Here is a 27,432-nt window from a genome sequence, read left to right as displayed (position 1 = left end):
AGCTCCAATCTCGGCATCATACATCATAACGGGCGTGTTAGGATCACTCAATCTTGGAGCTCAATACGTCGTAAAATGCCTCTTGCGGGAGCTCGACGTTGCCAATCTTTTTCATCTTTTTCTTGCCTTCTTTTTGTTTGTTTAGGACTTTCATCTATGGTTTCGGGGGGTTATACTGTGGTAAACGCGTAATGGGGGGAGTAAAATACCTTGCGCTCATAGTGACCTCCGTACAATCCAGCGGTTACGTCCTTTCGCTGCGCAGAGAGGGTTTCTCTGGCAATAACCTTGGAGCCAATGGTGGCCTGGATCGCAATCTCGAACAACTGCTTGGGTACGACCTCCTCTGCACCCACAGCCTCGTCAACTATGATCAACAAATCTATTGAAAAGTGGCCCACACTTACTCAACTTTTTAACCCACGCTCTCCCTAAGCGCGTAGCCTTGTCATTGTCCACAATCAACGCAAGCGCGTCCACCGGTTTCCCATTCAACGCAAACCCGACCTTGACCACGTCCGCACGAGCATACCCCGCAGCCTCATAATCAAACGACGCAAACCCCGACGAACGGTGCTTGACCCGATCGTGAAAATCAGTGACGATTTCGGAGAGCGGCAGCGTCGCACGAATGACGATGCGTGAGTCCGCATCGGAGAGGTACGCGTGGGTAAGATCTGTCGCGCGGTGGGCCGAACAGAGATCGAGCATATTTCCGATGTAGTCCTCGGGAACGATAATGGTCGCGTGCACTATGGGTTCGATCTCGCGCACGGTGCTTCCGCTGCTCGTTCCTACTTCTCCTGGATCTGGGAAATCGACCGGGTTGGACACTTTTTTTCGTTGCCGTTGCGGAGGACCAGTCTGAATGTGCATATAGTCAGTTTGAGGAGCTTTGGGTGTTTACATGCTACACTTGAGAAAGATACCGGTATGGTACTGTCGGAGCGGTAACGATGATTGAGCTCCGTACTCGTCTTCTAAACGTTGTCGAATCACATCCATATGCAAAGACCCGAGGGCGCCCAACCTGATCCCCTGACCGAGCGATGCGGACGACTCGCGATTGGCCGTAACACTTCTATCTGTCAACAGCAGCTAGACACGCCGTTCCATGATGAGCGTACAGAAGCAAGGGGGACAACTCATGAAAAGAAGCTCACTCGTTTGACACTTTCCTCAAGCTTGGGAAACTCGTTGCTGTCGACCGGATATACCCCCGCAAAGACCTGGCACACGCAAGGAATGAGCTTACGTTCCAATTTACTAATGTTTTAGGGGGGCTCGAACCATAGCTTTGGCAGGCCTGAAACCTGGCAGGGGGTCAACTTGTTCGCCTGCGTGGTGTAGTGTGTCCCCTATGTGTGCTGTTTGACGGTCAAATTGATGCACCAATGCGAGTCCATCGATCGACTTTGCTCACCTTCATTCGAGTCTTTCATGTTACACGCTTATTCGTCAAGGAAAATAAAGTGTCATTTCAGGACCAACTTTGGGATAAACCCATCAATTACTTACTGATGTATCCGACCTGTCCTGGTGGTATACTAGATAAGACTAACGAGCAAATCTCACGCTATCTAAAGACATACCTGCTTGTAGTATTCCCGTAGACTCTTCCTCTGGGTGCATAATTCCGATGTCAACCACATCATACCTCTTGCGAGTATGACATGAAGCAATTTTGTCTCCTGAGGCAACATCTCTTTGTTAATCAAACGTATAAAGTTTGAGAACGATGAGCACTGCCTTTGCGAAGCTGTCCTGACTGCAAGCTCACGAGGCTGACCACGCCTCGGTACCTGTCGTACTGGGAATCGAATAACAGAGCTCGCATGGTTGTCCGGCTAACTGCGCTCTATCCTGTCTTAATTAAATAACGCAGCTCTGAGTCATTTGGCCACTCACAGGATCCTGTCCAACTGCCGGAGAAGGCACACGGTCCACAATCGCTTGTAAAAGTTCTGGAACCCCCTGGCCGGTTTTGCTGACACTTGGAGAATATCTGAAGGAGATATATTGAATGTGTGCTGCATCTGAGCAGCTATTCGCTCAGGAGATGAAGCTGGCAAGTCGATCTGCTTTTAATACTATGATTAATAGGTCTGTTTAAATCATACACGAGAAAGTATACCAGCCTTGTTTAGGACTGGAATGATGTGTACACCCCTGTCTCTCGCAACGTGGTATACGGATATCGATTGGGCTTGTATGCCCTCTGAAGGAACCTACGCGTGATCGTTCTGGATTGCATATACCAGTGTTCTCCCTTACGAGTAGCATCCACCAGAAGTAATGCGCCCTGACACGCAGCCATCGAGCGGGATACCTCCCACGAAAAGTCGACATCTGGAGAAGCGCATCATGAAGAAGATAGCACTACTTCCAGGGCGTAGGTACTCACGACCCTATAGAAGTAAAATGTATCAGGAAAGTACCCGATGGCCAGTTGACATTAACGTACCGGAGTGTCGATCAGATTGAGTAGGTATTGTTTACCGTTGTGAGTGTATAACATACTATCTTCATCGTGAGTAAATCGCTGTACGAGCTGCGGTCGATCCGTACCTAGCTGTCTGGGCCTTTACTGAGCGGCCCCGATGGAGTTAATACGTAGCTTAAAGCAGCATGGGCCGAGGAACTTGCCAGTGATCCCACGCTCACGCTCGACCTTGAGTTTATCCAGTACCTGCTTGTTCACTACCCCCGACTTGGAAATTGTACCTGTAAGCTCGAGAAGACGATCAGCAAGAGTACTTTTCCCATGGTCGATGTGAGCTATTATTCCAAAGTTTCTGTTGTGTGTCGTTAGGCCGTGGAAAGACACTCTCTTGTACGATACCACTTGCCGTATTCTCGAACAGTCAAATTCCTCCATGTTGATTGTCCTTCGTATTGACGAGCTCTTGAATGATCGGCTGTTGTAGTATACATGTTCATTTATACTAAACTTTGGTCTTCTGAGAGACCTGTTTGCTCGAAGCATTGGGTAGTTCCTCCGCAAAGTAAGAGATAAATAAAAGTCTGGTAAAGCGCCGAGCGGCTAGGGTAGCTTGATTTTGAAACTCATGGGGATCAACCTGCTATTCTGGGAATCAACGTATACATATGCATTAAATCAGAGTACGAAATGATAATTATAACCGTGTACTAGAGGAGGGCAACATACGCCTGCTTTTCTAGTGCGCGAATAGCATATCTTAAAAATGGTCTACAAAAAGTAAATATGCTAGTAACATAGGAAGAGCAAGCTGCTTGTGGAGGGTCAGTACAATATATACCTAAACGTGTCAAATGAACTTGGCACCTTTCACCAGTGTTCAGTCTCTTTGATTGAGATATTTCATGATGTAGTATCGATAGTCTATCTTCCCGTCGCTGGTTCGACCTGGTTCGGGCTCGCTTGAAACAATGGGCTCGCTTGAAGTAGTAGGCTCAGACTTCCAAGGTCAGATTCAGTATGCTTAAATCGCCCACATAAGATTACTGACCTCACAACCTGAGAAGGACAGCTTTTTTCGCATCCGGGGCCCAATCTCTGGTTCTTCGTATTTCCTTGGGCATTAATTAACAACGAAAGCAAGCACTTCAAAGGGAAGCGTACATACCGCTTGACTGACATCTTGGATAAATCATATTTACCTGACATCTTCATGGTGTTTCGGGTGTTCACCGAAGAGCTCGATTGGGCCATCGAGCTGGAGCGATACAGCGTATACCCAATATCATTCCGTGGACGCTGAAAGGCAGGTTAGGACTGATGCGGGACCTCTTGGAATTATTATTACCAATTTCCTTGAGCTTTGAATAGGTTGAGACGCGCCGACCCTGCGTGGTGACACCTTGGACTGGTGGCTTTTAAGATTGCCCAATGTCCCAGGGAAAGATGGGGACGGAGCGCCTTCACCCTGAAATCAGACTCAGATTTGTCTACAGCGTCATCGTCGCTTTCAATGAATATCTAATGAAGTAGGTCAATATGCTGTAATCCATGTATCAGCTGGGGTAGAACATACGATATCAACTGGATCATTTGAATTGCTCGTAGACAAACTCTCTCTGAGTCGCGGCGGGCATTCCCAATCTGCCAAGAGAGTATTCTGCAGTAAACTGTAATGGGCGTGGAGTTTGATTTATTTACGTAAACTAAGCGGCATTGACGGTGCACCACGTATAATGAGAAAATGGCATAATGTTCAATTATTACAACTTACTATAAATGGCCGTCGAACCCAAGGTGACCAACGGCCAAGTGCCCTTTTGGGCGTGTTTACACTTCGCGATCACCTGACTTTAGAACCTCGATGTCAGCTGGCGAAACAAACACCCGACGGGTCCGAAGCTCTAGTGCGAGATTGGTCGGAGCCCCGATCGAACACCGTGGCTTTCTTCGATCTGATCTATTTTTTCATTCGCGACGCCCACTCACCTTCGATTCATCGAACCTGGTGACCATACATACGCATATATAGATGAATGTCTCCTGTTTCAGCATGTAGATTTGAGAAAGGATGCTTCAGTACACGAAGGCTCACCACTCGCTTTTGTCACGTTTGTCGTCGAGTAGAATGTTTCCACAGAGAAGATGTACGAACGGTGGTGTTCTGAGCAACAATCAAGAAAGTAGAAGGGTGAGAGTGGGAGCGAAATTTTGGTGATTTGTCTGAGCTTCGTGATCACCTCTGTTTCTACGGAAGCGGTACGGCCGCATCGGCACAAGACTTGTTCTTCTCATCGGGCACTAAGGGCTTCGTAGTGATCTGCCTTGTGCGTCTCGGGCCGATGTAAATCGCACGTCGCTTACGAGCACCGTTTAGTTCCCCCAGATCAGATGCTATTAAGCACGCGACCTGGCTATTCCTAAGCCCTTGGTTTACCATCTCGGTCATTGTTAGTTTCCTCAGTGTCACATGCTACCTCCGCATGCCTTTGCGCTCGCGAGTTTGGCCGGCGATGGACGCCAAGTTTAAGGCTCGCTAACCGAAATTATTGGTTATCATGCCCCTTGTACCCCGCCCCTTACTATGCTAGTCGTGAGGCGTTTACCGCTTATTCCGGCTCGGATTTCCAGATCAGTCGTAATTGGTGAACAAAGCTGTTGCTTTGATACTGCGCACATGATGCTGATGTCAATCAAACTTGTTCAGCGGAGTTGAAGACGTCTACTTAGCTCGGACCTTGTTCAGCTCCGAGACTGGGCATCAAGACTGAGAAGAGCATTATAGGGGAATAAGGCACGGCTTTCCACGGTAGCTACCGGATTGTTCTGGCATCTGAAACGTTGTTCTGCGTGCCACACGGCCAATGTTTGTTGGCCGCCATTGTGTCCGTTATCTGGAGTCGTGAACTAGATATGGTCGGTGCAACCGTTTGTATTGTATCTGTGAACTTCGAGTACGAGATAAGTTTATGTTGGATTGTTGATTAATGAAAATTATGATGAAATGACGAAAATTGGTCAATTCATTGGGGTTAAACGATCTCAGGGTTGCGGCAGATCCGCTTGCTTTCTACCTACTAGTTATCTTTATTCAGGATAAAATCATCTGCATACAGTGGGTCACAATTTACGATCGCGTTTAATATTTCATTTAATTTCTGTCGGATCAAATTCTGGTTATAGTGTATTGCAAAGTCTAGTTTATCAGATTATACACTCTTCAACCTTGGCTAGCTGTTGGCAAGAAATAACGAAGTGTGCTGTAATAGCCATCAGAAAGAGCATAAGGTAACACTTTCGGATCCTCGTTGGTCAAAAAATAGCGCAACCATGGTAGGGGAGGCACCTCGGGGGGAGGTTAACCGTTCGTGGGTTGAGCCGCATGTAGCACGTGAGACGTCACTGTTTTGACACCCGGTTCGATTGTGGGGCGAACAGTACGTTGTTAATACATCAACTAAGACTGGTAGGTTGCCGGGTTTGATCAGCGAGATATAGTATGCAGATAACGGGCAGTCTTTTTTTTGAAGAAAAAAAGAAATAATAATTCAATCAGCCCTAGCAAGTTATGTACGACGGTGGGGTGGTTAGGTGGTCCGAACTAAAGTACTAAAGTATACTTAATGGAGGGCGCGCGAGAAATGACGCATATAGTTTGGGCTCAGAATCAAGTTGATAAACTGTTTTGAAGATAAGTCGCTAAATATGCGCATGCGCATGCATCGGTAAATTGTTACTATCATTCGCGTAGTTGCGCGCATCGTGGAGCGGAATTTGGGAAGCTGAATGAAAGCGAGAAGCGCTATAAATTGGAAAATCATCATTGTGAACCCTTGAACCCCTAAAGAACCGGAAAGTCCCTGTGTGACGGGTCAGCTCGTGGTCAGGCTCCTGCTCTCCTGCATCGGTTGTTCGCGCAGCGCGCTCAGACGTTCCCGTCTCTATGTTATCTTAGATTCGCATTTCTATTTGTCCCTTTGCTTCTAGTATCTTTCCCCACCTCTTGCTCTCTTCGACCGCGAGTCCTGCGTATCCCACATTCGTTTCCTCGTCCCAACGATGGCACTCTCAGTACCGGCCTCGGGGGCGTTGCGCATTCGCAGATACTACCAACCATGAAGTGCAGCAAATGCAGTGAAGACATTGACATCCACTGTAAGTTTGTGTGATCTAAAGTGGTTTTTACCTCGTGTTGCTAATGGGTAAACTTGTTTCAGACGTCGACGAGCATGTTTGCAAGCCAAATCCAACATCCGATGGGCCCGCCAAGGCACCGGAGTCACCGGAGCCTCCATCTCGTGTCATTGACCGCGCATCGACGGCCTCTTCTATCTCAGTGCCTTCAGTATCGTCGTATAGTACACATTCGCGGAGCTCACGGAGTAGCACTTCAACCAAACGAGCACCTTCAGTCCGGTCTACGCACACTCTTCAGCAGTCACCACCTGCTGACCTTCCTTCGCGACCACAGTACAAGTCTACTGCTTCTTTCCAGAGTTTCCGCTCTCATAGCAGTGCCGGCGATGCTGAAGATACAAACCACTCTCCCCCGCCTCGCTCCGGCCCGTCTCCGGCCCCAACAGTGCGATCAAATCCAGTTTCTTCCCCCGTGGATGAAACAGTGACTTCCCCAGTCCAACGCTCGGGGCCTTCGCCCACGCTTACCGTACGCTCGAACCCGCCATTACCGCCGCGGTCTGCGTCTCCAACTCCCAGTTCGAGAGCTCCTTCAAGAATGATGGCAGCTTCTCCCGCCCCATCCATCCCTGTTTCACGCACTCCCGAACCTCCTGCGGTTCTTCCACCGGTAGCTCCGTTGGCTCCCCGCAAGTTTTCACGCTCAAGCAATGATTCTCTTCCGCCTCAGCCCCCTCCGCCCGCGCATTCCTCCTCCCCTCCCGATACTTCCATAGGCGGAGAAGCTGGTATGGCTGGCGTTGGTCGGCGTGCTTTTGCAGCCGTGGCCCATGCAGCACTTTTCACCGGTCATGCGAAATTTGGGTTGCCCAGCCCAGGTTTAAGTCCGACTTCTATATATGGATATCCCGGCCAAATACTTAGTCTTAGCCCAACAAGCCCAGTAGACGGCCGACTTAGCTCACTAAGCGGTTATCTAAATATTAGCACTGACGTTGGTGGCGGTAAGTTCTAATGTTAACGAAAAACCATTGGGAATTGATTCTAAATACGCAGGTACACCACCCCTATCGCCTTCATATTCTCCGGGCTCCCCTTCATCCGCAATGCGCCCTCGCTCGCCCGCAGATGATGTCCCAAGTCCGGGCGCAGAAATCACGCGAGAGACCTCGCGTTCACCCTCTCCGGTTGATGTAATCGATGGTTCAGGGGAACGTTCAAAAGGGAAAGGCGTTTCAGGAGGTCTCTCATCGCTCGCCAAGCAATTACGAAAGGATGCAGCCAATACTGCATCCACCTCGCCAGAGGAGGAACCCCTTCAGTCTGCTTCCCCGGAGCCCATGGAAGAACATGAACGTGGTAGATCGCGCGCTGTGTCCATCGCGAGATCTGAAGCCGAGTCCGAAACTGAGCTAGCCTATGGAAGGAGTCCTTCTCCACCAGCTGAGCGCCGAAAACTGTCAGATTCAGGCTCAGATTCAGGCTCGACCGACGAAGGTGTTGGTGCTGGTGCTGGCGACAGCGAAGGAAATACAATTGCATTCCCGCGTCGCGATTCAAATGGATCAGATCACACCCCCAAACGTAGCAGTTCGCAATCTTCCAGCCATTCGTCATCGTCCGGTTCCAGCTCTGTACGGCGTCCCAAGCAGTCTGCCGGCGCGCAAACCCTTAGTGCATTGCGCGAAGAAGACGAGGATGACCGCCAATCGGTTTATACTAGTCCCAGTTCGGCGGAAGTCGGAGGCACCTTCAAGGTTACTTCTATTCCGGACGCCGAGGAACAACCGAAGGTTGTCCCCGTTACCGCAAAGACATTGGGTATGCTCGGGTCAGACATGGATCGGTTGGGAATACCAGATCGAAGACATCCACCAGTGCCAGTTCCACGACCAGCTCCGTTAGACGTAAACGTATTCGAACATGCGCTAAATGTGAAAAACGCATCGAAGACGGTCGTTGGATTAAGATCGACGACGGTGGTAATACAGTTTTATGCGAGCAAGACTGGAAAATGATGTACTTGCCCAAGGTAAGTTTGCACTTTTTCAGCCCTCGTCTTCATTTGGTCTTACTTTATATAGTGTCGTCAGTGTGGGCTCGCAATCGAGACCCAGGCCATATACGCGTCTGACGGCCAATTGAAAGGGAAGTACCACAAAGAATGTTTCAATTGCTATACCTGCCACGTGAGTATTTGCGCTTTGCTTTGCTCGGTTCATATTAATTGATTTGTTATCATTAGAAACCATTCCCTGACCGTTCATTCTATGTTCATGAAGAGAGGCCCTACTGCAAATACCACTATCACGAGGCCAACAACTCGCTTTGCGCTTCTCCTTCTTGCCGCCAGCCCATTGAAGGACCCTGTGCCATGTCACACTCGGGTATGAGATACCACCCAGAACACTTCACTTGCGAGTACGAAGATTCCGAAGGAATATGTGAGACTCTACTCAAGGAGTACTGGGAAGTCAACGGGAAAAGGATGTGCGAACGCCATGCTGTTCGGACCGAGTCAGAGGAAGATGGCACTCAGAACACACGCCCAAGGCGAAGAAGAGACAGACACAGTTCTTGAACCTTTCACACTCCAAGTAACCAGTGCTAATACCGATCGGGATTTGTGGTCAACATGCTTCCCGGCGTTCGGTCCCCCCTGGTATTCACTTTTGTTTTCCATCGGTGTCTGGTTTGAATCTGGGACAATTTGCGGTTCTCTGGATTGCGTCTGCATCTCTGCTTGGGAGACGAGTTTTTGGACTTTTCTTGATTCGTTTCGTGTATGCATTTGTATACTCTCATTCATTCATTCCCATCCCTTCTTTTTGCACAATCGTAATTATTTACCGTCTGTTCTGAATATTTTTTTCTTTTTTGACCTTCTGGTATCAGACTAGTTGAAACATCATGTGCATCGTTGGTGTTGGAATTCCTTCGCTTAACCGTTTATCATTGGACGTTATCTGCTACCCTTCCCGCGATCTGTTCGCATCACATTCCACCTTAATCACTCTTCCTCATTGCCATTTACCCATGCTACGGATTCTATATTCACTTATATTCCACGCATGGTTTCTATAGCTCATACGTCCCTTGCCACGCACGGTTCTTTTCTCCAAATTATTGGTGTACAACATTCCGTAGCACGTAATCACTAGTTCATTCCTGATCGTACATACTACGCGAGCAGCGAGTCTGGCCATTCGGCCGTCCGGCACGTTGCCTGATTACACCAATAGTTTGAGCTTGCAATTTGTTGAAGGTATTCGAGTATCTAGATCTGCTGGTGGGTATGGTCGGGGATTTGTTAAAGTCGATTGTGTGTAGATAAGTATGTAGGATATATATTACCGCTGTACGGTGTCGTAAGACAAGAGGTTATGCTATGCTTATAGTAATCAACGTTTGGAAAGCAAGTAACATGTATGTATGCGTGGGGTCCATCTGAATACAGAGAGCATACGCGCGGTGTAGTTACATTGGTGGAGTCGTCGAGCTATGGGCACGGTGGTAACTGGAGTTGGCGTTTCGAGAGAGTCTATTCCGGACATCTCACGAATGTGCATACGCGAGTTGTTGGTATCGGTACCGGCTGTAAAAAAGTTGTATCATATGATTACGGTTCAATGCATGTGGCTGTGTTGACCTGGTTGCTCTAACTCCCCTAGGCGTCCCATTACCAAAGCTCGACGACATGTCTTTTCCTGATACAGTATCCGATTACGCCAAATCTTTGCCCCACTGGTCAATGATACCATGCATTCCTCTGGTGGCTCGAAGCCAAAGAAAGGGCTGCCTGATTGGCTATTTGAATGACCTAGAATTGACCCAGCTAGGTTTTGGATCTTATGGGAGGTACCTATTGGATTCATATTTGTTGATGATCAGAACGCACGGAATACACAGCACAATTGATACTTGCGACCAGACCCGCAGATTTCGGTGGTTTATTGCTCTGCAATTAGAGTTGCATACCAAACCTTATTACAATAAATTCCAAGCAAGTCGCGAAAATAACTTAGAGAATCCTTTCATTATCAATATGGAGGCTAATTTTGTAATAGGGTGCCCTCTAGAAATGAATAATTAGAACCAGTACGAGTGATACCGAAGTACAAACGTACTTTTCTCTGAAACTGGATTATTTCCACCCGGTAGAAAGCGATGGTGGAAGTTCTCCAGAGTCCCAGCCGACTGCCTCCGGACCCATCGTAAACTCCAGTACTCCCCCGTTAATAATTTCGTCGTGCCATATGAACGAACGGTTGATAGGCTTCCCATTAATTTTGACACCCTGGACGTCTGTAATCCCAATCGATAAGCAAATAGTAATAACCCAGTAGACGTTGCATACATGGATGGTTTGCGTCTAAGTCCGGCGCTCGTATCCGTAAATATGTTTTGCTTTGATGTGATGCTGAGGTGGGATCCCCAGTACCGATTCGCACATCTACCGCTTTAAAAAATGGAGCGGACAGAAGATATACCGGCTGGGACGTTACTGGGTAAAGTCTTGGTTGCAGGGGAGGGTCAAACCACAAAGTTTGAGATGATCCTGTATACATACCCCAAGAGGTTCCAGAGCAGCCAAGTGGCCATCGCACCAGCATCTGCATAATTGTTAATACGCTATGAACTATCACATGCTCAGCGATGAATACCTTGATTTCCTGGGATGCCTGACCGAGCTAACGAATAATCTGATATCCTGGTTCGGTGGGTGCACTCACTAACTTTCCCTATTAATTGCTTACATTTATTCACGATATACCTTGTTTTCTCTACAGTTTTATATTGTTTTCCGTTGATATAGTTGTAGAGAAATGGGGTTTGGAAGGAAGGTTCATTTCCGGGGTTGAACAATGCTCTAACGCCAGACGAGTCGATTAGTTTCAATGTTTAATGTATAAGTGACAGAGCTTACGTTCCCGCAGTATTAGCTGGACCAGCTCCCATGGAAAACCCCTCAATAAAAGACGCGTCCAGTCGCCTTTCAAAACCAGCTGGACCATCCATGAGCTTGATCAACGCGGCAGTATCGTGCGGTACATTGAAGCTATAATTAAGCCCAAATCAAGTCAATCAGCTAGAGGTATCATCCTAAACTTAGCGTACCTGTATTCCCATATTAAACCTTCATAAGTAAGCTATGGACTCTTGGTTTAGTACGCAATAACACATCAAGATTAACCCACATCCCCCCAAGAGCAGCCTCCACAATTTGTGACATTTACCGATGCATCGAAAACGCCTTGGGCGGACTTGCTCCCAAAAAAGCCTTTATGAACACCCAACCCAGCATCCCCTAGATCGACCGTGGCGTTTTCGTTCCAGACTGTACAAGTTTAGTTAGTAACGATAAGGACTACAATTTTTAATACATACAGTTCTTCCAGTTACTGAATCATTTGAGGTCAGTAATGTACCAATACATTAATATCCCTCCTGGCCCTTTGTAGGTACTTTTCAGCGTCTTTTTTGGATCCAAGCGTTTTTGCCAGAAGATAAGCGGCGAAATCATTTTGTGCATATTCCACGCCTTTGGAGATGGAGCGAGAGTAGTCTTGTGTAATGTACCCAAGGGAAACCCAATCAGGTAGCGCATTTCTGTGGGGCTTCAGTCGTTGGTATGATTAAATTGGGTATACTGGTGGCTCACCTCCCTTCTTTAGTTCCACCATCAAATGCATTGAAGTCAATGTTACGACGCGGTGTAACCTCTGCATCCTTTTGCTGTAGAATTTCATGTGAGTCTCTACTACAGTTTGATGCTGTGGATGTCGCGGGCTCACCACTGCCTTATAGGCATCCTTCCAATTAATGCTTTTGACTTTGTTCAGTCCCTTGACATAAGCGTCCGCTAGAACATTATCGGCATTGGACCCGCCCTATATGGAATCATCAGAGAGGGCCAGACTAAATATGATGGCACAGCTCACCTGTGTACGGCCATTTTGGTTCCCACTGTTCTCATAAGTAGTATTTCAACCCCCGGGGTCCATCCAATGCTTACCTTCGCCCATCGGGAAGGTATCCGTCAAATCGCCTAAAGTTTTTGTCTAAGCTTTCCAGGACAGTCGGTATCCTTTTCATGAATTTACCAGGTATCAATAATTGACCTCAGCATCCCAACATAGCGATTAGTGTAGACGAGGTGATAGAATGGAGTTGTGCAACGAAAGACTAAGAGGCCATCAGTTGACATTATGTACTAACAATAGTACTTACTGTCCCACATCTACAGCCAGTAAAGCAAGTGAATAGCCTGGAATAGATTACGTACCGTATACCAATCATCATAGTACGGCTCTTTGGAATCCCACCCGCCTGGGTTTCGTTGGTCCTATCTGTAGGCATAAGCGCAGTACCGTCTATGCATGTATGTGCTCAGCGTTTTAGATCTAGCATAAACACAAAACGAACTCACAAAGGTGGGTGTATAGAAGCCCTAGCAGTGTGCGTTCGCATGACCGTTTTCCGCTGGCACAGTGATAGAAGATAGAATTTCCCTGGGTTATTGAACAAGTTTAAGGAGCCAGCCTATAAGCAAGTGGATGCTACTATACTTGTTCCAAACATCTTTGACAACCTGTACGGTAGAATTAAAACTTTTGGACCATGGTACTTCATCTTTCACAAACTGGCAACTGTATCAGAAAGTGATTAAGTTCAATATCGCTGAACACGGTTGTTCTACTCACGCTTTTTGTGCATTAATGAAGCTGACACCTATCCGACTTTCAATTCTAGCCCTTGAGAAGTTCGAACTCCCACGAAAAAAGGGCACCTATGGCAAGGTTATCAGACGCATAGATATCATAATATGCAGAGAGTGTCGGTGTAGTGACTGGCGGAACAAGGTGATTGTAAGGCGTCCAGAATGACCTAATCCTTGATGGTGGTTTGGAAAAATTGCCAAAAAGACTAGGCTATAGTTAGACGGAGCTCCACATTAGCCTTCTATTTTAACTCACATATCTGCCATGCCTCCCCTTGGTTCCAACCCAAATTATACCATGCACTTCCGCTATATCCACCCCCTTGTGGATCGACCGTCAACTCCCCCTTGACATAACGTTGAGATATATCCTCCGCCTCCAGAAGGAAGGACATGAGCTAGATCCACAAGTACGTGCGCGGTGTTTTTTCGGAAGGGGGGAAAGTGTAGTGCAATATACCAGCGTGGTGAGATGCAGTTAGCTGCGTTTAAAAGATGTGTAAATATGAGTGAATTGAATAATAAGCCGTTATCTTTACCTCCGTTGTGATCTTGGACGTCTCAAATGTTGTGCGAAAATATCCAACTCGCGCAACCTTTTATCAAGTATAAAACAAAGCTCGCCTCTAGGTTCAAAGTACATACCTCATTGGTACGATTTGTTAGATACGTCCTATTGTCTGCAACATTAATTTTTGTTCCTCCAGCGACCCCAGCAAGGGCATCTGCGAAACAACGCCATACTTTGGCTCTGAGATCCGCTGTTTAGTCCCTGATTAATGAGCTTAGCTATCGAACGTACGTCCACCGGTACCGCTTGTGTGCAGTAAAGAAAATCCCGTAGCATTTCCACGAGGAGTATATCCACTGTTGGCGCTAGATATTCCTCCTTGATCTAAGTTAAGTACCGAAGTGTCTATCCCAAGTTTGACTTGGCCAAAGGGAATAGCAACGCCCTGGTACAAAACGTAAATGGTATAGGTTGAACATGGTTTTGGAAAGCATGATATACCGGAAACATGTTCCCGCCTCCCAGACTACTCTGATTTCGGGGTTCAACGAACGAAAGCTCTCCGTAGCGAGGTTTGCTTACCCCAGGTATGGCGCCCTCAGTCCCAATCAAGGGGTCCACATACTTTGTGAGATCATCTGCCTGGCTATTGCATAGCGCTATAAAAATTGAGACGATGGCGAGTCCCAACCTCATATTGCTGACACAACTGAAGGGGTAGAAATGGTTGTGAGTTGTCAGGCTCGCTTTTCTTTGAAAAAGGTCATTCGTTTACGTCATCCGTGATTCCCTCTGGGCTAAAAATTTAAACAAATCAAGTTTTCATCTTAACCGGGGTATGGCTTGAAGGAGGAGATTCAACCGAAGGTAGGACTAATACTACAGCGCCATTTGACTACCGGGATCAAAGAAGACACAAATTAGCACTGCCACACAGTCGAGATTTCCGCATCAACTATTGAGAGCTATATTACATGTGTACAGGTCAATAGAAATAGCAAGAAATTCGGCAACATTGGCTCATCACGACAACACTCTAGAATATATCAGTGAACTTGATGTTCGAATCGACCTCACACTCAAATACCGCCCAGGATTTGACGAACTGGCTGTTTCAGTTAAATTCCGCTCACCCCAATCTGTCAAGACGTAACAGCAACACCTCGACACTCGAAACGAAGGCGGGCAACTACGTCTCAGGGACTTTAGTGAACTTCGAAGTCTTATCAGGTACTACTTTGGACCGGGATTGGACGAGCTTCAGTCGAGTCGACATCTTGTCCCGAACTGGCGAGTATCGCATCTGGTCCTTCACCCGGTCCACTTTCATTGGCTATATTCAATAGAGGGAAGACCAATAGAGAAGGACCTAAAGCTGTATTATTTGTTGATGTTCTAAGAGGCTCCAGGTTGGATGGCTGCACGGGTGACTTGAAGCGCAATCGTAAGTTCAACCCCCCTTAGCAGATTGTGCAGCCCTTTCTTTGGCTTTGAGTTACTAGGGAAAGCTGTGTTGTCATGGGCAAGTGTAGCAAATATTGGTTATCGTCAAAGACTATATCAGGAAAAGACATGTAGTTGAGGTTTGGTGATGGGATGCAGGTGATGAATTAGGATGGATCAACCCAAAATAACATAGCCACTGACCCTTGTGGCTACGCAACAGACCAGCATCTATGAGTCTCTGCTCTTAAGCTTGAATTGCCGCAATATTTTCATCCCTGAGTAGAGTATAGAGAGAATTAAAAACAACCTAAGCTACTCAGTTTGGGCTTCGGCCCGAGATAGAAGTGGAAGTTTGGACTGATAATGGCTCTATTTGAATACAAACTGACCTGCACCGCCACATGGCCGAAATTATTCGCTGACAATTGACGATCACCCACTCTAGATCTCCAACCGGTATAACAAAAATGGGAGACTCAGCTCGTACAGCAGCTGTCTCTAGAAAGACCAGTGAAACCGACATTCAGGTTACTCTCACACTCGATTGCAATCCGGGACTGACGAAGCAAACTATCGACGTTTCGACAGGGATCGGATTTCTGGATCATGTAAGTCTGTTATGCACAGAGAAGGTCATGATACTCAACCATAAATGTATTCGTTGGTATCAGATGTACACCGCGCTCGCTAAGCATGGCCATATGAGTCTAACTATGAAATGCAAAGGGGATCTATGGATAGACGATCATCATACAGCAGATAAGTAGGACCAATACGCTCATAGAACATTATCCCCGTCTTACCTTATTATTCCTGGTTCACAGGATAGCGCTCTCGCACTAGGACAAGCGTTCCATGAGGCTCTAGGTGAAGTTCGGGGTATAAGGCGATACGGAACCGGGTTTGCTCCCTTGGACGAGGTTAGCATGGTTTATTCATACATCTTCCGAGCCTTAACGCAACCAAACAGGCTCTTTCGCGTGTGGTAGTAGACATTTCCTCCCGACCCTACTGCGTGGTCGATCTTGGGCTCAAGCGCGAAAAAATCGGCGATCTCTCTTGTGAAATGATCCCACACGTATTCCACTCGTTCGCTATGGCTGCTGGCTTGACGTTGCATGTCGATTGTTTGCGCGGGGAGAATGATCACCACAGGTGTGTTGGATAAGTGTCGGTTGTGTTAGAGAAGACCAATCGATACCTCATAGGTCCGAATCGGCATTCAAAGCCTTGGCGCTTGCCCTCAGAGAGGCAACATCGAGGACAGGTGGCAACGATGTTCCGAGCACCAAAGGAGTTTTGTAACCCATCTATGCGTATCCACTCAGTCAATTGTTACTATACAATTTTATCGAACCATGTTGAAAGGGATTGAAAACTTATGGCTCATCAGCGCTCGGTGATTTTCGTACAATAGGGCCTAGGTTCGAGAATCATTGTGCTAACGTGTGGTATGAGAAAGGAGTAGGCATTTGAATGATAAGGCTAGTATACAATGGGGAGATCTACTAGTACTACAGAGAAAGCAACGAAGAGAAACCGTAAGCTGAAGGAGCGTGATCGTTTATTGTCCCAGAGAATTCACTATATCCACTAATAAACACTTAATTTGAATACTGAATGCGAATAATTATAGCGCGCGAACTTGAAGCGGAAGCCGGAAGCCTGGAAATCAAGAGTCAGTCGAGGCCTTCAATCCATAGGTGCCAGGTAGCTGACCTTTGCTCCACTGATTTTCTACGTATGGCCGGGTCATCATCATATTATGTGGCAGAATCTTCTTCGGGGTGTCCTCAACGGCAAACGACGATACAACATAGGCGAGCATAGTTTTCATCTCAGCCATCGCAAATCGGAACGCAGGGCAAGACTGTAGGTTGATATTTATTCAGTCTACAAGGTCTGTAGCTCCGAACGCGAACACTTACATGAGGTCCGACAGAAAAGGACATCAGTCCAGGAACAACCCCGGGGTTGTTCTTTGCAGCCGCGGGCAAGTCGATCCATCTATCAGGACTGCGGAGGAATTATCAGTACCTCATTGCTAGACGCAAGTCGCTTCCACTTACTTGAACTTGTGTCCATCCTCACTCCAGACATCGCGGATCGTATTCATCGGTTCGAAAGGAAGATGAATGAATTCACCCTTGCGGACGCGAATGCCGGTACGCTCAACGCCATCCGCCCCCAAGCCAGTGACAACAGCCCGGGAAATGGAACCGTCTTGCATTTTTGGTGGGGAGTCAATGGAAAAGGGAACAATGTCGTCCTCTTCCGCGATTCGGAGGGTGCTGTGCACGGGAGGATGTAACCGCAAGGATTCACGTACAACGCGGTCGAGGAGAGGAAGAGTATCGATCGCCGCGAATTGCTGCATGGTCGGGTGTAGCTATATCGATATCAATACCCGAATCGCTCGCAAAATCTTGCTCGCCAGCGTGCTCATTAAGACCAAGCGGGCGCAACTCGGCGCGGAGCGCCTGTTGGATCTCGGGGTTGCAGGCGAGTTCATAGAGCGCCCAGATAGTAGCAATGCTGGTGCTGTCGGAGCCAGCAAACAAAAAAGAATCGATTTGGGCCAAGAGCTCTTCGTCCGTAAGGCGGTCTTCGGGCGCAGCGTTGGCATTGCTGCGAAGAAGCAAACCCAAGATGCTCTTGCCGTCTCCCTCGGGGTTGGCATCTCGCATTTCCTTGAGAAGCATTTGGCTGGTCTTTTGCACAACCTGAGCACTCTGAGCGATGGCGTCGGAAGTCTCGTCTCGCTGGAAGGTAGATCATAATTAGATTCTATCCCACTTTTAGAAGTTCGGAAGTGAGACTAACCAAATAGCGTTCGAGCCAGGGGTAAGCTAGACAGAGATTGCCGCGCATCGAAGGCCCTTCCCGGGTCACATGGTGGAGGCGCATGTATGCACCAAATAATTCATTGGTATCGTCTCGAGCGAGTCAAACGAATATCCAAACGCTGCAAGTCCGATAACGTCGAATGCAGCACGGCCGAACCAGTTGTGGACATCCAAGATGGTGTTGCCCTTAGCATCAGTTTCGACACCAGGCACTGCGGGTGCAGCGGGCTCAGACAACACAGATCGCCAGTGGTCGCAAAGTTCGTTCGCTTTGCGAATGAAGGTAGGGGCATGGCCCCGTATAGTTGATGGGGCAAAGGCGGGCGCGATAATTTTGCGGAGACGATGATGGTATGGGCCTTCGGCAACGTTGACCGCTTTTTGTTTGATATCACCGCCCGTGAGCTTGGAGACGAACCGGCGCATTTGCCAGGGCTTGGGGAATCTATCCGCAGCTGAACCAAGGCTAAAATATGATGAGCTACCAGACACGGAAAGGAGTATGTCGAACTCACATGTAATTGATAGTAACGGGATCGTATGTAACCAGGCGTTGGTCCATATAGCCGAACCCCTGGGAGTATTGTTTCAGCACATGGAACAAGAATGCTTGACGGGATGAACATACCTGAGCACGGATGTTACGTCCATACTTTTGTACAAGGCGTTCGTTGAACTCTTTAGATGTCTCGGTCCTAGGAGATGGTCAAATTAAAATCGCTTGCATCGTAATCTACACTCACTCGCAAATGATGTTCAGGTCCGAGATGAACGCGCCCCTACGCTTGGGGCCAGGGAGATGCTTAACATAGGATTTGTAGTAGTTGATAATCTGCTCCCAATCATGTTCCCGGCTGATATCAAATTAAGATAAATAAAATACTCACGAAATATCTGAATAAAAGGGGTCCAAAGCACACTAACACTATGCAAACTACTCCTGCCACCGTATAAGCAACTAGGCATGCGGCACGCCCTGAGAGTGTAAGAATAGTGCGGACGCAAGAGATAGCAACGTCCATGATTAAGGAAAAGTAAAGGGATTGTTATTCGACCAGCCTGCGAATATGAGTTGATCTGTGCAGAAATAGAATCGGGCACAGCGGGTCGGTGGTGGGGGATTATTAGTATTAGAAACAAGTAGGTCAAGTGGACCGTATATACGGGGGCGAGGCGGGGTGAGTGGACACTATCAATATGACCATCTGGTGGACCATGCCATATAAGCCTTCACGATAATAGATCTAAGACATCCTTTGGACAATAGCCCTTCGATGGGGTTTATTTGGCCACTCTATTTGATCACTTTTTGTCGGCGTTTGATCGGTGATGTGTTCCTCCCTCATCGTGGAGGTAAACAAACAAACCACTCTGAGTTCAACACTACTACCGTTTACATGTACATGTATAAAACCAACACGAGGTGTACTGTAACAGATGAAGAGTCCTACATAACATGCGAGCAAAAAGCACCAGTGCAACCAAGGAAAAACTGTAGATGCAGTCTATACAAAACGAGTGACGGGTGGCAATAAAAGTCGTAAAATACCACAATAGAAACCAAAGACCAAACAAAACCGAAAAACAAGATTAGTTTGTCCATCAGATGAATGCCATATCATTTCCGTCCATATGTAAGCCCAGCACATACAACAGTTCACTATCAGACTCCAAATTGACAGAGTTTTACCGTCCAAGTGCACCCTTCCCGGAACGTCCATACGAATCTCCCGCCCGCTGACGGCTACTCTCTGGCACTGAACTGTATCCAGGCGGTAGCTCGACAACCTCCGCCCCATCGCTTGTCATAATTGTCACAGGCGCACGCCCCCCGTCATGGTGGACGACGTACACTTGTGATCTTGTGTCCCGGCCTGAATCTGATCGCCCATGTCCTTCGATTGGAGAAGCCGGTGGCGGCGATGACGATCGTTGCGTGGATGTACCTTGGCGCTCGTGGATGACCGAGGCCGCTGCAGTCGGAGCCCCAGCAGGGTTGAATGGCTCGGCTTGCAGGCCTGTGGTAGCCAGACCCGCTGGCTCTCTTCCAAAACTCGATCGCGAACCGGTTCGCATCAACGGGCGACCACTGTTCATCGTAGAATAGCTTTCCTCACGAGTACCCAGGGGAGAATATAACGCGCGTGAACCGGTGGGACTTGTAATGTATGGAGTTGGTCGAAGCTCTTGACCTCTTGCTGAGGGTTCGCGCAGGTCAAGTGATGTGAGTGAAGGGCGTCCACCCATCGCTCCACCATTATGCCTCTTGCGTGATACAAAGAAGAACAGTAACGATGCTAATACACCACCTATCACAAACGCGCCTATAACTGCCCCTACAGTTGCACCTAAAGGCACACTAGCAATAAGCTTAGTGACGATGCACGCATATGTAGGTGATTTTGGGGTACACACCTCGAATTTGAACCGGACAAACATGTATCAACTCCATTCCCTCCACTATGCAACGGCCCATATGACCACATGCGACCGGAAGAATCGGCGAGCGTAACGAAGAATGGACTTCCCCACGACTACGCGCGTCAAATACGTCATTAGCAACAGAAGTATAAAAATTCCAATCGGTCATACGTACCAAGTCGATCGTCCAATTAATAGGAGCCATAGAATTGGAAGTTATATTGACAGGGGGATGCAGAGCGGGCGCGGCAGTGAATGTGAAAGGCGGTGTGCCTGACTTTGGCGTCAAGCTGATGTCGGTACACTGATTGGGCCACCTAACATATGCATGATGTTGCATGTCAGATTTGGTCTGAAATACGAGGAAACTAGGGAGAGAAAACACTAACCCGTATTGGCTCAACGGACCGGTGGAAGACTTGGCATCTACATCGAGCGTTTGGGGGAAGGTCACGTTGGCGCACGAAGGTGTACCTGTTGCGGGGATCACAGTGTATGTCGCTTGACATCCGCCCGTCTGCCCATTAGAGTCATACATGCATATTTGGTACTGGGTCCCGGGAGCGAATGGGACGGTGAAGTCATATGATAGTGACGAGCCGGCATTGATATAGAATGGGACGACGTAATTGGAAGTCAAGACCTGGAGCGTGTAAGGTGCCTACACGCGAGTTAGCTTGGACGATGTTGCGCCCAGTCGATCCGTGGTACTTACTACGGGATCAGGGCTGTTGGCGGCCTTGAGGTTAACTTAAATGGAATGTAAAAAAAATGTTGAATATACGTACCCGGTCGCACTCCTCCGCTGCCATTGTACCTTTATAGTCTCGCATTGGGTGGTGACGGGTACAGTGAAGGGGATCGACGAATCTCCCCAAGCGAAATAGAAGCTCTGTTCGAGCCAGTTTGACCGCGAATATACCCGTGGTAACAAGCTAAGAGTAGCAAGCCCGATTCCCGCGAACCTCACAAACATAGTACGCGACCTCAGTTCCAAGACAGACTCGCTATATTATCTTGCTGGAGTATACACGAGTAAGGACAGATGGCGGAGCAGGTAAACAGTGAAGGTGCGATTGAGATGAGATGGAAAGAACACAACCTCCAAGGACGGTACCGGTTGTTGTGCCTGGTGACTAAGGGTACAGCCACTACCAAGTCCTGCCTCCCAAGCCTGCGCTCTTTCATACTCGGGCCCGCTTGGGAGCATGAGCAGCCAACCACTGCCTCCATTAATCGAGGATTGGTGCAGATCCTTCAGCCACACTTTGCATGCATCGATACTCTCGTCCGGGTGTTCAAGCTGCCACCGGACGACATGTTCCATGTACATCCCAATTTCTTTCCCTGGTTTAATCCCTAGAACTGTGCTAATTTCTTTTCCCTGTGACCTTTAAGTTGTTTGGCTTCGGCGGAGCTCAAATAATAGACTCACATTCAATCTAGGGGGCTCTTCAATCGACTTGACTAGGTCCAGTTCTAATACACGATCGACAAGTTCATTGTATGTTTGAACAACTCGTTGTGCCTCCAAATCTAAGGCGACAATTAGTTTAAACGGTACTACTCTGATGATTATGAAAAATACCATCTAGTGTGTTTGATCGTCTATGAGATCGACCAGGTCCTGTACGAGAGAAAAGAGCAACGAGGAAGACCAGTGAGTTCCTGTGCGAGGACTGTGCACGTCACTATCTCGGAGCAAAAGCCCTGGTAGTGATCATATTTAAATATATGTATGTTTGATAGATATGAATAGCGCATACATACCAATCACGCTCGCTGAGAAGGGCCTTCAAACTTTTCAAGCGATGGGTTTGAAGATTTCTTATGCGCAGCAAATAGTTTCGGTACGCTCGGAATGAAGTGATTCTGGCTCCCAATCTGACAAAGCATATCGGTATTCGACCAAAACAACAAACAGTCGACTTACTTTCAGCCCTTCCTTGACAATAAGTTCGACAGCCGATTGGTGTCCCTTCTTTTGGGGATAAATCATATCCCTCCATGGTGTCAGTGCAGCTGCAAAAATTAACCTTTGGCGAAGTCCATGGTCTTCGTGAGCCTGCTTGAGCAGCTCATAATGAGGTATCGGTAATGTGGTCGGCACAGAGTTGAAGAAATTACATAGTATACTCGCGGCATGAATTCCCGTAGATCGTGAGTGCTGTATGCCAGTAGCCTTCCCAACCAGATCCGGAGGTATTCCAAACACCGTGTCATAGATACCATATTTCTCGATACTAGTAAGCGAAAGCATGGACTTTTATCTGAAAGTAAATTTTGAATGCATTTTACAAAAAAACTCAAAACACACACCTTTCAACATTTTCAAAAACTCCTCTCCAACACGTTCCCGCTTAATTTTACGAACCAATGCATCCTGAATGCGCCACTAAGTATTGATAGAACCCCAACGAGAACCACTTGTATGCTCTGTTCGTGCATCGCCTTCCCGCTTCTTTTCAATCTCGAACCCAAATCTGCTCGAGAATCGGATACACGAAGTATCCGTAATGGATCATCTTGGAAAGTTTGTAGGGGCGCCAGGGGTACGAGCGATACCCTCTCGTAGATCTGAGAGACCCTGCGCATGTTAGCCAAATAGACCACAGAGTTACCAGCGTAACAACTTACCTTTTCGGTCAAATCTTCCACTAATCGAGTATGTACATTATAAAATAACGCGTTGATTGTAATATCCCGCCTAAGCGCATCTTCAAGTGGGGTGCCAATTCGCTATCTCGACCCGTCGATCCATAATGCATATGTAATCATAAATAGACAGGCTTACAATCTCCGGTATTCTACTGTCCTCTGCATAAGTCTCGCTTCTCAGATTCACAAAATCAACTTCATGGCCTAGGACGTGCATTCGGCAGTCTCGAGGTGTTTGGACTGTTCCGGGTTACGGGCAATTGTAGCGATGGTCCCGCTACGGACTACCGATTGTCTATTAGGTTGTTAGAAACCATATAGGCTTGAAGTTTCTCCGCAAATGCAGCGCCCATAATGTGCAAGAGCAATGTCGATATCGTTGCTCGGATTCCCAACAACTTTACAAAGAGATCAGCTCGAGACGAATGAGTTGCGCATGAAGACACACTTGTCTCGAACCCATCCACCAGCAATTCTACACTCCACACCCTTGAAACTCCTCTGAATTTCTTAAAACTTTGTAAACTCATCGAGCAAAGTGCAAATCGAATCCTCTTCCTTGGTCAGTGTAACAGTACCCGAAATATCTCGTGGTGTTGTGGGCCGTGTGGCAGCGAGAGTTTTCCCCTTCACGTCAGATAATGAAATTCCCGACATCGTTCCCAAACAAACAAACGTCTAGGACAAGCACGAGCGCGGACAGTTGATAAATGAGTTAAAGTTCTCAGCATCAAGTCAGGCCGTTCAGAAATTCAGGTCACGTGGACGGGTACATTAGATAGATTCAAAACCGAAGGGGAATCATAAGTACATAAGAAGTAAATCAAGCGGCAGCCAGGAGAGACTGTGGAAACGTTTTGGGTTGCTGTAGCTAATTAGTATCTTCCTCTGCGGCTTGAGCCACGGTCGGGTCCTTGGTATGGGCCATAGTCTGTGGGGGTCGTCCACCTGAGGGAAAAGGTTAGGACAAATCACATGTGATACCAAAGAACTCGACGGACCTCTTGTGGGAGAACGCGATCTCATTCTCTGTGGAGGTGGAGATCTCGAAGGCAAATTAACATTTTTGAACAAGGTAAGCAAATCATCGGTACGGAATACAGGACCTGCGGCCTAATCAGCAAATTTCTCAAACAAGGTGATCCCACTCTGGCTTACCGTCAAATGCCTGAGACGCCGGAAGGGACGCCACAAACTTGGCCACCAAGGGTGGAAGCCCACCTTCATCATGGGCATCCTCATGTCTCCGTCCAGGGCCATCATACCCTCTTCGGTATGGAGGTGGGCTGTTTGGCCTACGAGATTGGGGCCCTTCCCATCTTCCAGCTCCGCCCCCTCCTGCACCAGCAGCGCCAGCGCCAGCACCTCCACCAGCACCAGCACCCCGTCGATCTCCCCGGTCCCTCTCGCGATCTCTCTCACGCTCACGCTCCTTTTCACGCTCCGCCCGCTCACGTTCTCGCTCTCTTTCCATCCGGTCTCGTTCCCTCTCACGATCTCGATCCCGCTCTCGCTCCCGTTCTCTTTCTTGCTCCCGGGCACGATCTGCGTCCGGTGCTTGACCCTTGAACCGCTTCGCGGGCGGATCTGGAGCACGACGAGGTGGAGAAGCCGCTCGTTTGGCATTGGAAGTGGGCGGACTTGCGGGGGCGGCTACGCCTCCTGCCGAACCGGATTGTCGAACGACCTTGAAACCGAGATCATTCGATGCGATCGTGTCGACTCCCAAATACGTATACCGATTTGCGAAACGCTTAATAGGAGGATCTAACCAACAAAAGCGAGGGAATTTAGCGCAAGGACGATCATATGTGGATCACATTGTGTGTCTGGGTTCGTACCATTTGGGTAGATCTCGGCCAAGCGTTTCTCAAGTTTCTGAGAGCCTATCAGGTCGCCAAAGTTGTATTCGTAGCGAGACCACCTATCCCAAATCGGTCGTGCCTTTTCGGGAGGAAAGGTTGTGATCACACGTTCAAACAACGCTCGGGCATCTAACCGCGCATTAGTATCAAGTGTTAATTACGACTGAGAGAAAAAAGACGTACTGTTTTCGTCATTGATCGAAATAAGGAACCCAAGATAGCGCAACACATAATCTGGGTTATCACTAAAAACCTTTAAACCCAGCTCAAATATCTTGGTCGCCACATCTGGGCTTTCGTACAATGATATTCCATCAACGCTGAAAGCCGAGGTCAAGATCTAACCGCAACACACAAAACGTAAACACCCTCGAAACACACCTGCAGCCTCGTACACATTCCAAAATATGTGCTTGTCCTTTCTTGCTTTGCCGAATATAGTTCGGGCAGGTTTCAACCCCTCGGAGCGCCGGGCGAACCGCATGTGCATGATCCACACGACGCCCAGCTCGGATTTGAGTTCGTTTAGTTCGGGAGTTCGTCGGGCGAGGATGGCGTCGGCTTCTGAGGGCACGGACTGATCTTCTGGAGGGGCCATAAAGTCCACAGGGGGGGCATTGGCCTTGGCCGCTTCGACCTCTTCTTTGTGAAGTTTCCAGTGCATCGAGTTGAAGATGCAATGCGTTCACAAGCCCTTCAAATGTCGAATGAACCTCGGGGTACTTTTTCTGGACTTCACATATTTCGTTGTATGCGAAATGTAATAGGAAACTGCAGTGGAGTTAGACCTACCCCAGGACGAAAAGTGAGGGTCACTTACCTGGACTTGTTTGCCTCCATTGCTTGTTTGAGAATGGCCATCGCATCATCTGGCTTACCGGAAGCATTAGCCCAATTGTATGCCAAGTACCTATCCGAACAAGATGCCATTAGTTCAGCCACCTGTTATCGGTCCCAGACCCCGTATGCGTACCATATTTCAGGATAGAATTGCATAGCCGCACACGCTTTACGGTAAGCTGCCGAGACACGGCCATGTAAGGCGGCCGTGTCTTCCAAGTCTAGGGGGTTGGACTCTTCCCATTTAACATAGGCTTTCCACCCTTGGACGGCTGCTCGATCGGACTCGGTCCATGCGGGTGGTGTCGGGAGGTTAAAATCTGGAGGAGCAGGAATCGCAGGGTCACGCGGTGGGCAGCTGCCTTTTCCTCAAGCGGATCGAGTAGCCTCCGTATTTCACGCAAAGCAGTGCGGGCAGTCAGTATGATGGGGACAAATCAGCCAAGAATTTTTTAGCCTATAAACATGCGGGTTGGAGTCATGGTCATTAATGTTATTCACGAGCTTGGGCACACGATTTAATAAAGACGAGGTCACACAACGTACGGTAATCTTGTTTAGCCCGTTTCAAATTGGTCGAGCTCGCGCCAGAGCTGTTCTACATTCTCAAGGGGGATCACGACGGCACGGTGATATAGCCGCCTAAGGGCGTCCATCTTTTGTTGTTCCTCCCATGTTGTTTTTGCCTCGCCCGCCTTGACAAAGTCGATGTATTCGCGCCAAATGTCACCTGCAGCTCGGTCATGTCCAATATGAAGCAAGGCAAACTCATATGCTTTCTTTACGACCTCACGCGTTTGAGGGTCAGCGATCGCAGAGTTAGTACGACGAACATAAGCAAGGTAGAACTTCCATAGTTCGGGGGATATAGAACTGCGGAGAAATCGGGAGAACAACAACTCTGCTTTGGAAAAGAGGGCCGGTGTGAGAAAGTGGTTGAGGTAGGCGATTTGGGCTGAAGTCTATACAGAATGTGAGAATTGATAGAATTGAGATGAATAACAAGACATACTGCATTTGGAAAGGCGTCGAGGAGGCCTTCGTACGCGCTCTGTATCTTTTCAACGTCGCCTGAAGCTTCAGCAATTCCGATAAGACGCTGATGAGCTGATGTGTCTAGAGGGTCACGCTTGAGGCGTTCACGCAATAGGTCAGTCTCTGTAAGCTTTTGTTTGGGTTGTTCGGGAGCTGGCGGGGTGGCATTGTGTTTGTTGTCCTGAACATCAGGTGTACTTGGCTTGATAGGGGTAAGAGACTCTGAATCTTGTGTGGTGACTTGAGGAACAGATATCATTGGTCTTTCTTCGAGTTGCTCTGGTATTGCGCTACTGGGGGGCGGTGGAGTGGGCAGTTGGTGAACAGACTCGGATAGTTGCTGGGTGGCATCGGTAGCCGAATTCTCGAGCTGTGATTGGACCTCGGGATCCATTGCTTGAAGGGGGCGAATCAAAACAAACAGCACCAGGGCCACACGAGTCTCCACCAGCACACAAGGACTGTGGTCGTAGCCTGGACTAGAGGCTGAATGAGCCCTGAGTTGCCGGTCT

At 48.1% G+C, this 27,432-nt stretch overlaps 8 protein-coding genes across 8 annotated transcripts; 2 read left to right on the top strand and 6 right to left on the bottom strand.

Moving 5' to 3' along the window:
* Window positions 1–43: 43 nt before the first annotated feature.
* On the bottom strand, window positions 44–2,518 carry RhiXN_02211 (GTP-binding protein LepA C-terminus; the record flags this gene model as incomplete). The annotated part of the gene is made up of 12 exons (XM_043322030.1): window positions 44–154; window positions 210–346; window positions 408–864; window positions 930–980; window positions 1,164–1,229; window positions 1,291–1,367; window positions 1,424–1,450; window positions 1,519–1,536; window positions 1,593–1,691; window positions 2,233–2,349; window positions 2,405–2,408; window positions 2,465–2,518. 12 exons carry the CDS (start codon window positions 2,516–2,518, stop codon window positions 44–46), a joined length of 1,218 nt encoding a protein of 405 aa, XP_043187853.1.
* An 802-nt stretch (window positions 2,519–3,320) lies between these two features.
* On the bottom strand, window positions 3,321–3,622 carry RhiXN_02210 (uncharacterized protein; the record flags this gene model as incomplete). Its single annotated transcript, XM_043322029.1, has 3 exons — window positions 3,321–3,440; window positions 3,492–3,555; window positions 3,609–3,622. The coding sequence occupies 3 exons, from the start codon at window positions 3,620–3,622 to the stop codon at window positions 3,321–3,323; spliced, it is 198 nt and encodes a 65-aa protein (XP_043187852.1).
* A 2,933-nt stretch (window positions 3,623–6,555) lies between these two features.
* RhiXN_02209 (lim-type zinc finger-containing protein) lies at window positions 6,556–9,158 on the top strand (the record flags this gene model as incomplete). The annotated part of the gene is made up of 6 exons (XM_043322028.1): window positions 6,556–6,595; window positions 6,658–7,581; window positions 7,634–8,423; window positions 8,483–8,609; window positions 8,671–8,766; window positions 8,823–9,158. The coding sequence occupies 6 exons, from the start codon at window positions 6,556–6,558 to the stop codon at window positions 9,156–9,158; spliced, it is 2,313 nt and encodes a 770-aa protein (XP_043187851.1).
* A 1,563-nt stretch (window positions 9,159–10,721) lies between these two features.
* On the bottom strand, window positions 10,722–14,505 carry RhiXN_02208 (glycoside hydrolase family 92 protein; the record flags this gene model as incomplete). The annotated part of the gene is made up of 21 exons (XM_043322027.1): window positions 10,722–10,882; window positions 10,935–11,092; window positions 11,148–11,190; window positions 11,242–11,280; window positions 11,335–11,447; window positions 11,505–11,636; window positions 11,696–11,727; window positions 11,815–11,915; window positions 11,966–11,979; window positions 12,044–12,187; window positions 12,240–12,313; window positions 12,373–12,468; window positions 12,520–12,544; window positions 12,594–12,626; window positions 12,682–12,763; window positions 12,809–12,818; window positions 12,864–12,923; window positions 13,944–14,059; window positions 14,101–14,254; window positions 14,311–14,340; window positions 14,392–14,505. The coding sequence occupies 21 exons, from the start codon at window positions 14,503–14,505 to the stop codon at window positions 10,722–10,724; spliced, it is 1,731 nt and encodes a 576-aa protein (XP_043187850.1).
* A 1,217-nt stretch (window positions 14,506–15,722) lies between these two features.
* On the top strand, window positions 15,723–16,560 carry RhiXN_02207 (imidazoleglycerol-phosphate dehydratase; the record flags this gene model as incomplete). The annotated part of the gene is made up of 5 exons (XM_043322026.1): window positions 15,723–15,863; window positions 15,927–16,018; window positions 16,085–16,175; window positions 16,226–16,410; window positions 16,464–16,560. The coding sequence occupies 5 exons, from the start codon at window positions 15,723–15,725 to the stop codon at window positions 16,558–16,560; spliced, it is 606 nt and encodes a 201-aa protein (XP_043187849.1).
* A 325-nt stretch (window positions 16,561–16,885) lies between these two features.
* Window positions 16,886–19,123, bottom strand: RhiXN_02206 (cytochrome P450 family protein; the record flags this gene model as incomplete). Its single annotated transcript, XM_043322025.1, has 10 exons — window positions 16,886–16,920; window positions 16,975–17,125; window positions 17,184–17,271; window positions 17,325–17,546; window positions 17,581–18,017; window positions 18,171–18,567; window positions 18,617–18,675; window positions 18,730–18,796; window positions 18,845–18,955; window positions 19,026–19,123. The coding sequence occupies 10 exons, from the start codon at window positions 19,121–19,123 to the stop codon at window positions 16,886–16,888; spliced, it is 1,665 nt and encodes a 554-aa protein (XP_043187848.1).
* Window positions 19,124–19,787: 664 nt separating this feature from the next.
* RhiXN_02205 (tRNA nucleotidyltransferase) lies at window positions 19,788–23,397 on the bottom strand (the record flags this gene model as incomplete). Its single annotated transcript, XM_043322024.1, has 14 exons — window positions 19,788–20,460; window positions 20,517–20,635; window positions 20,698–20,839; window positions 20,912–21,183; window positions 21,238–21,250; window positions 21,311–21,487; window positions 21,554–21,906; window positions 21,958–22,058; window positions 22,111–22,190; window positions 22,300–22,406; window positions 22,456–22,765; window positions 22,897–23,099; window positions 23,160–23,261; window positions 23,317–23,397. The coding sequence occupies 14 exons, from the start codon at window positions 23,395–23,397 to the stop codon at window positions 19,788–19,790; spliced, it is 2,733 nt and encodes a 910-aa protein (XP_043187847.1).
* Window positions 23,398–24,051: 654 nt separating this feature from the next.
* Window positions 24,052–27,314, bottom strand: RhiXN_02204 (mRNA 3'-end-processing protein RNA14; the record flags this gene model as incomplete). Its single annotated transcript, XM_043322023.1, has 11 exons — window positions 24,052–24,128; window positions 24,182–24,286; window positions 24,339–24,947; window positions 25,022–25,174; window positions 25,229–25,365; window positions 25,414–25,682; window positions 25,735–25,816; window positions 25,866–25,955; window positions 26,019–26,253; window positions 26,514–26,847; window positions 26,898–27,314. The coding sequence occupies 11 exons, from the start codon at window positions 27,312–27,314 to the stop codon at window positions 24,052–24,054; spliced, it is 2,508 nt and encodes an 835-aa protein (XP_043187846.1).
* Between the last annotated feature and the right edge of the window lie 118 nt (window positions 27,315–27,432).

The sequence above is a fragment of the Rhizoctonia solani genome, chromosome 16 (genome assembly GCF_016906535.1).
Source record: "Rhizoctonia solani chromosome 16, complete sequence".
NCBI classification, from domain to species: Eukaryota; Fungi; Basidiomycota; class Agaricomycetes; order Cantharellales; family Ceratobasidiaceae; genus Rhizoctonia; species Rhizoctonia solani.
Note: the sequence above shows the minus strand (reverse complement) of the source record. Positions and strands in the feature narration are given on the sequence as shown.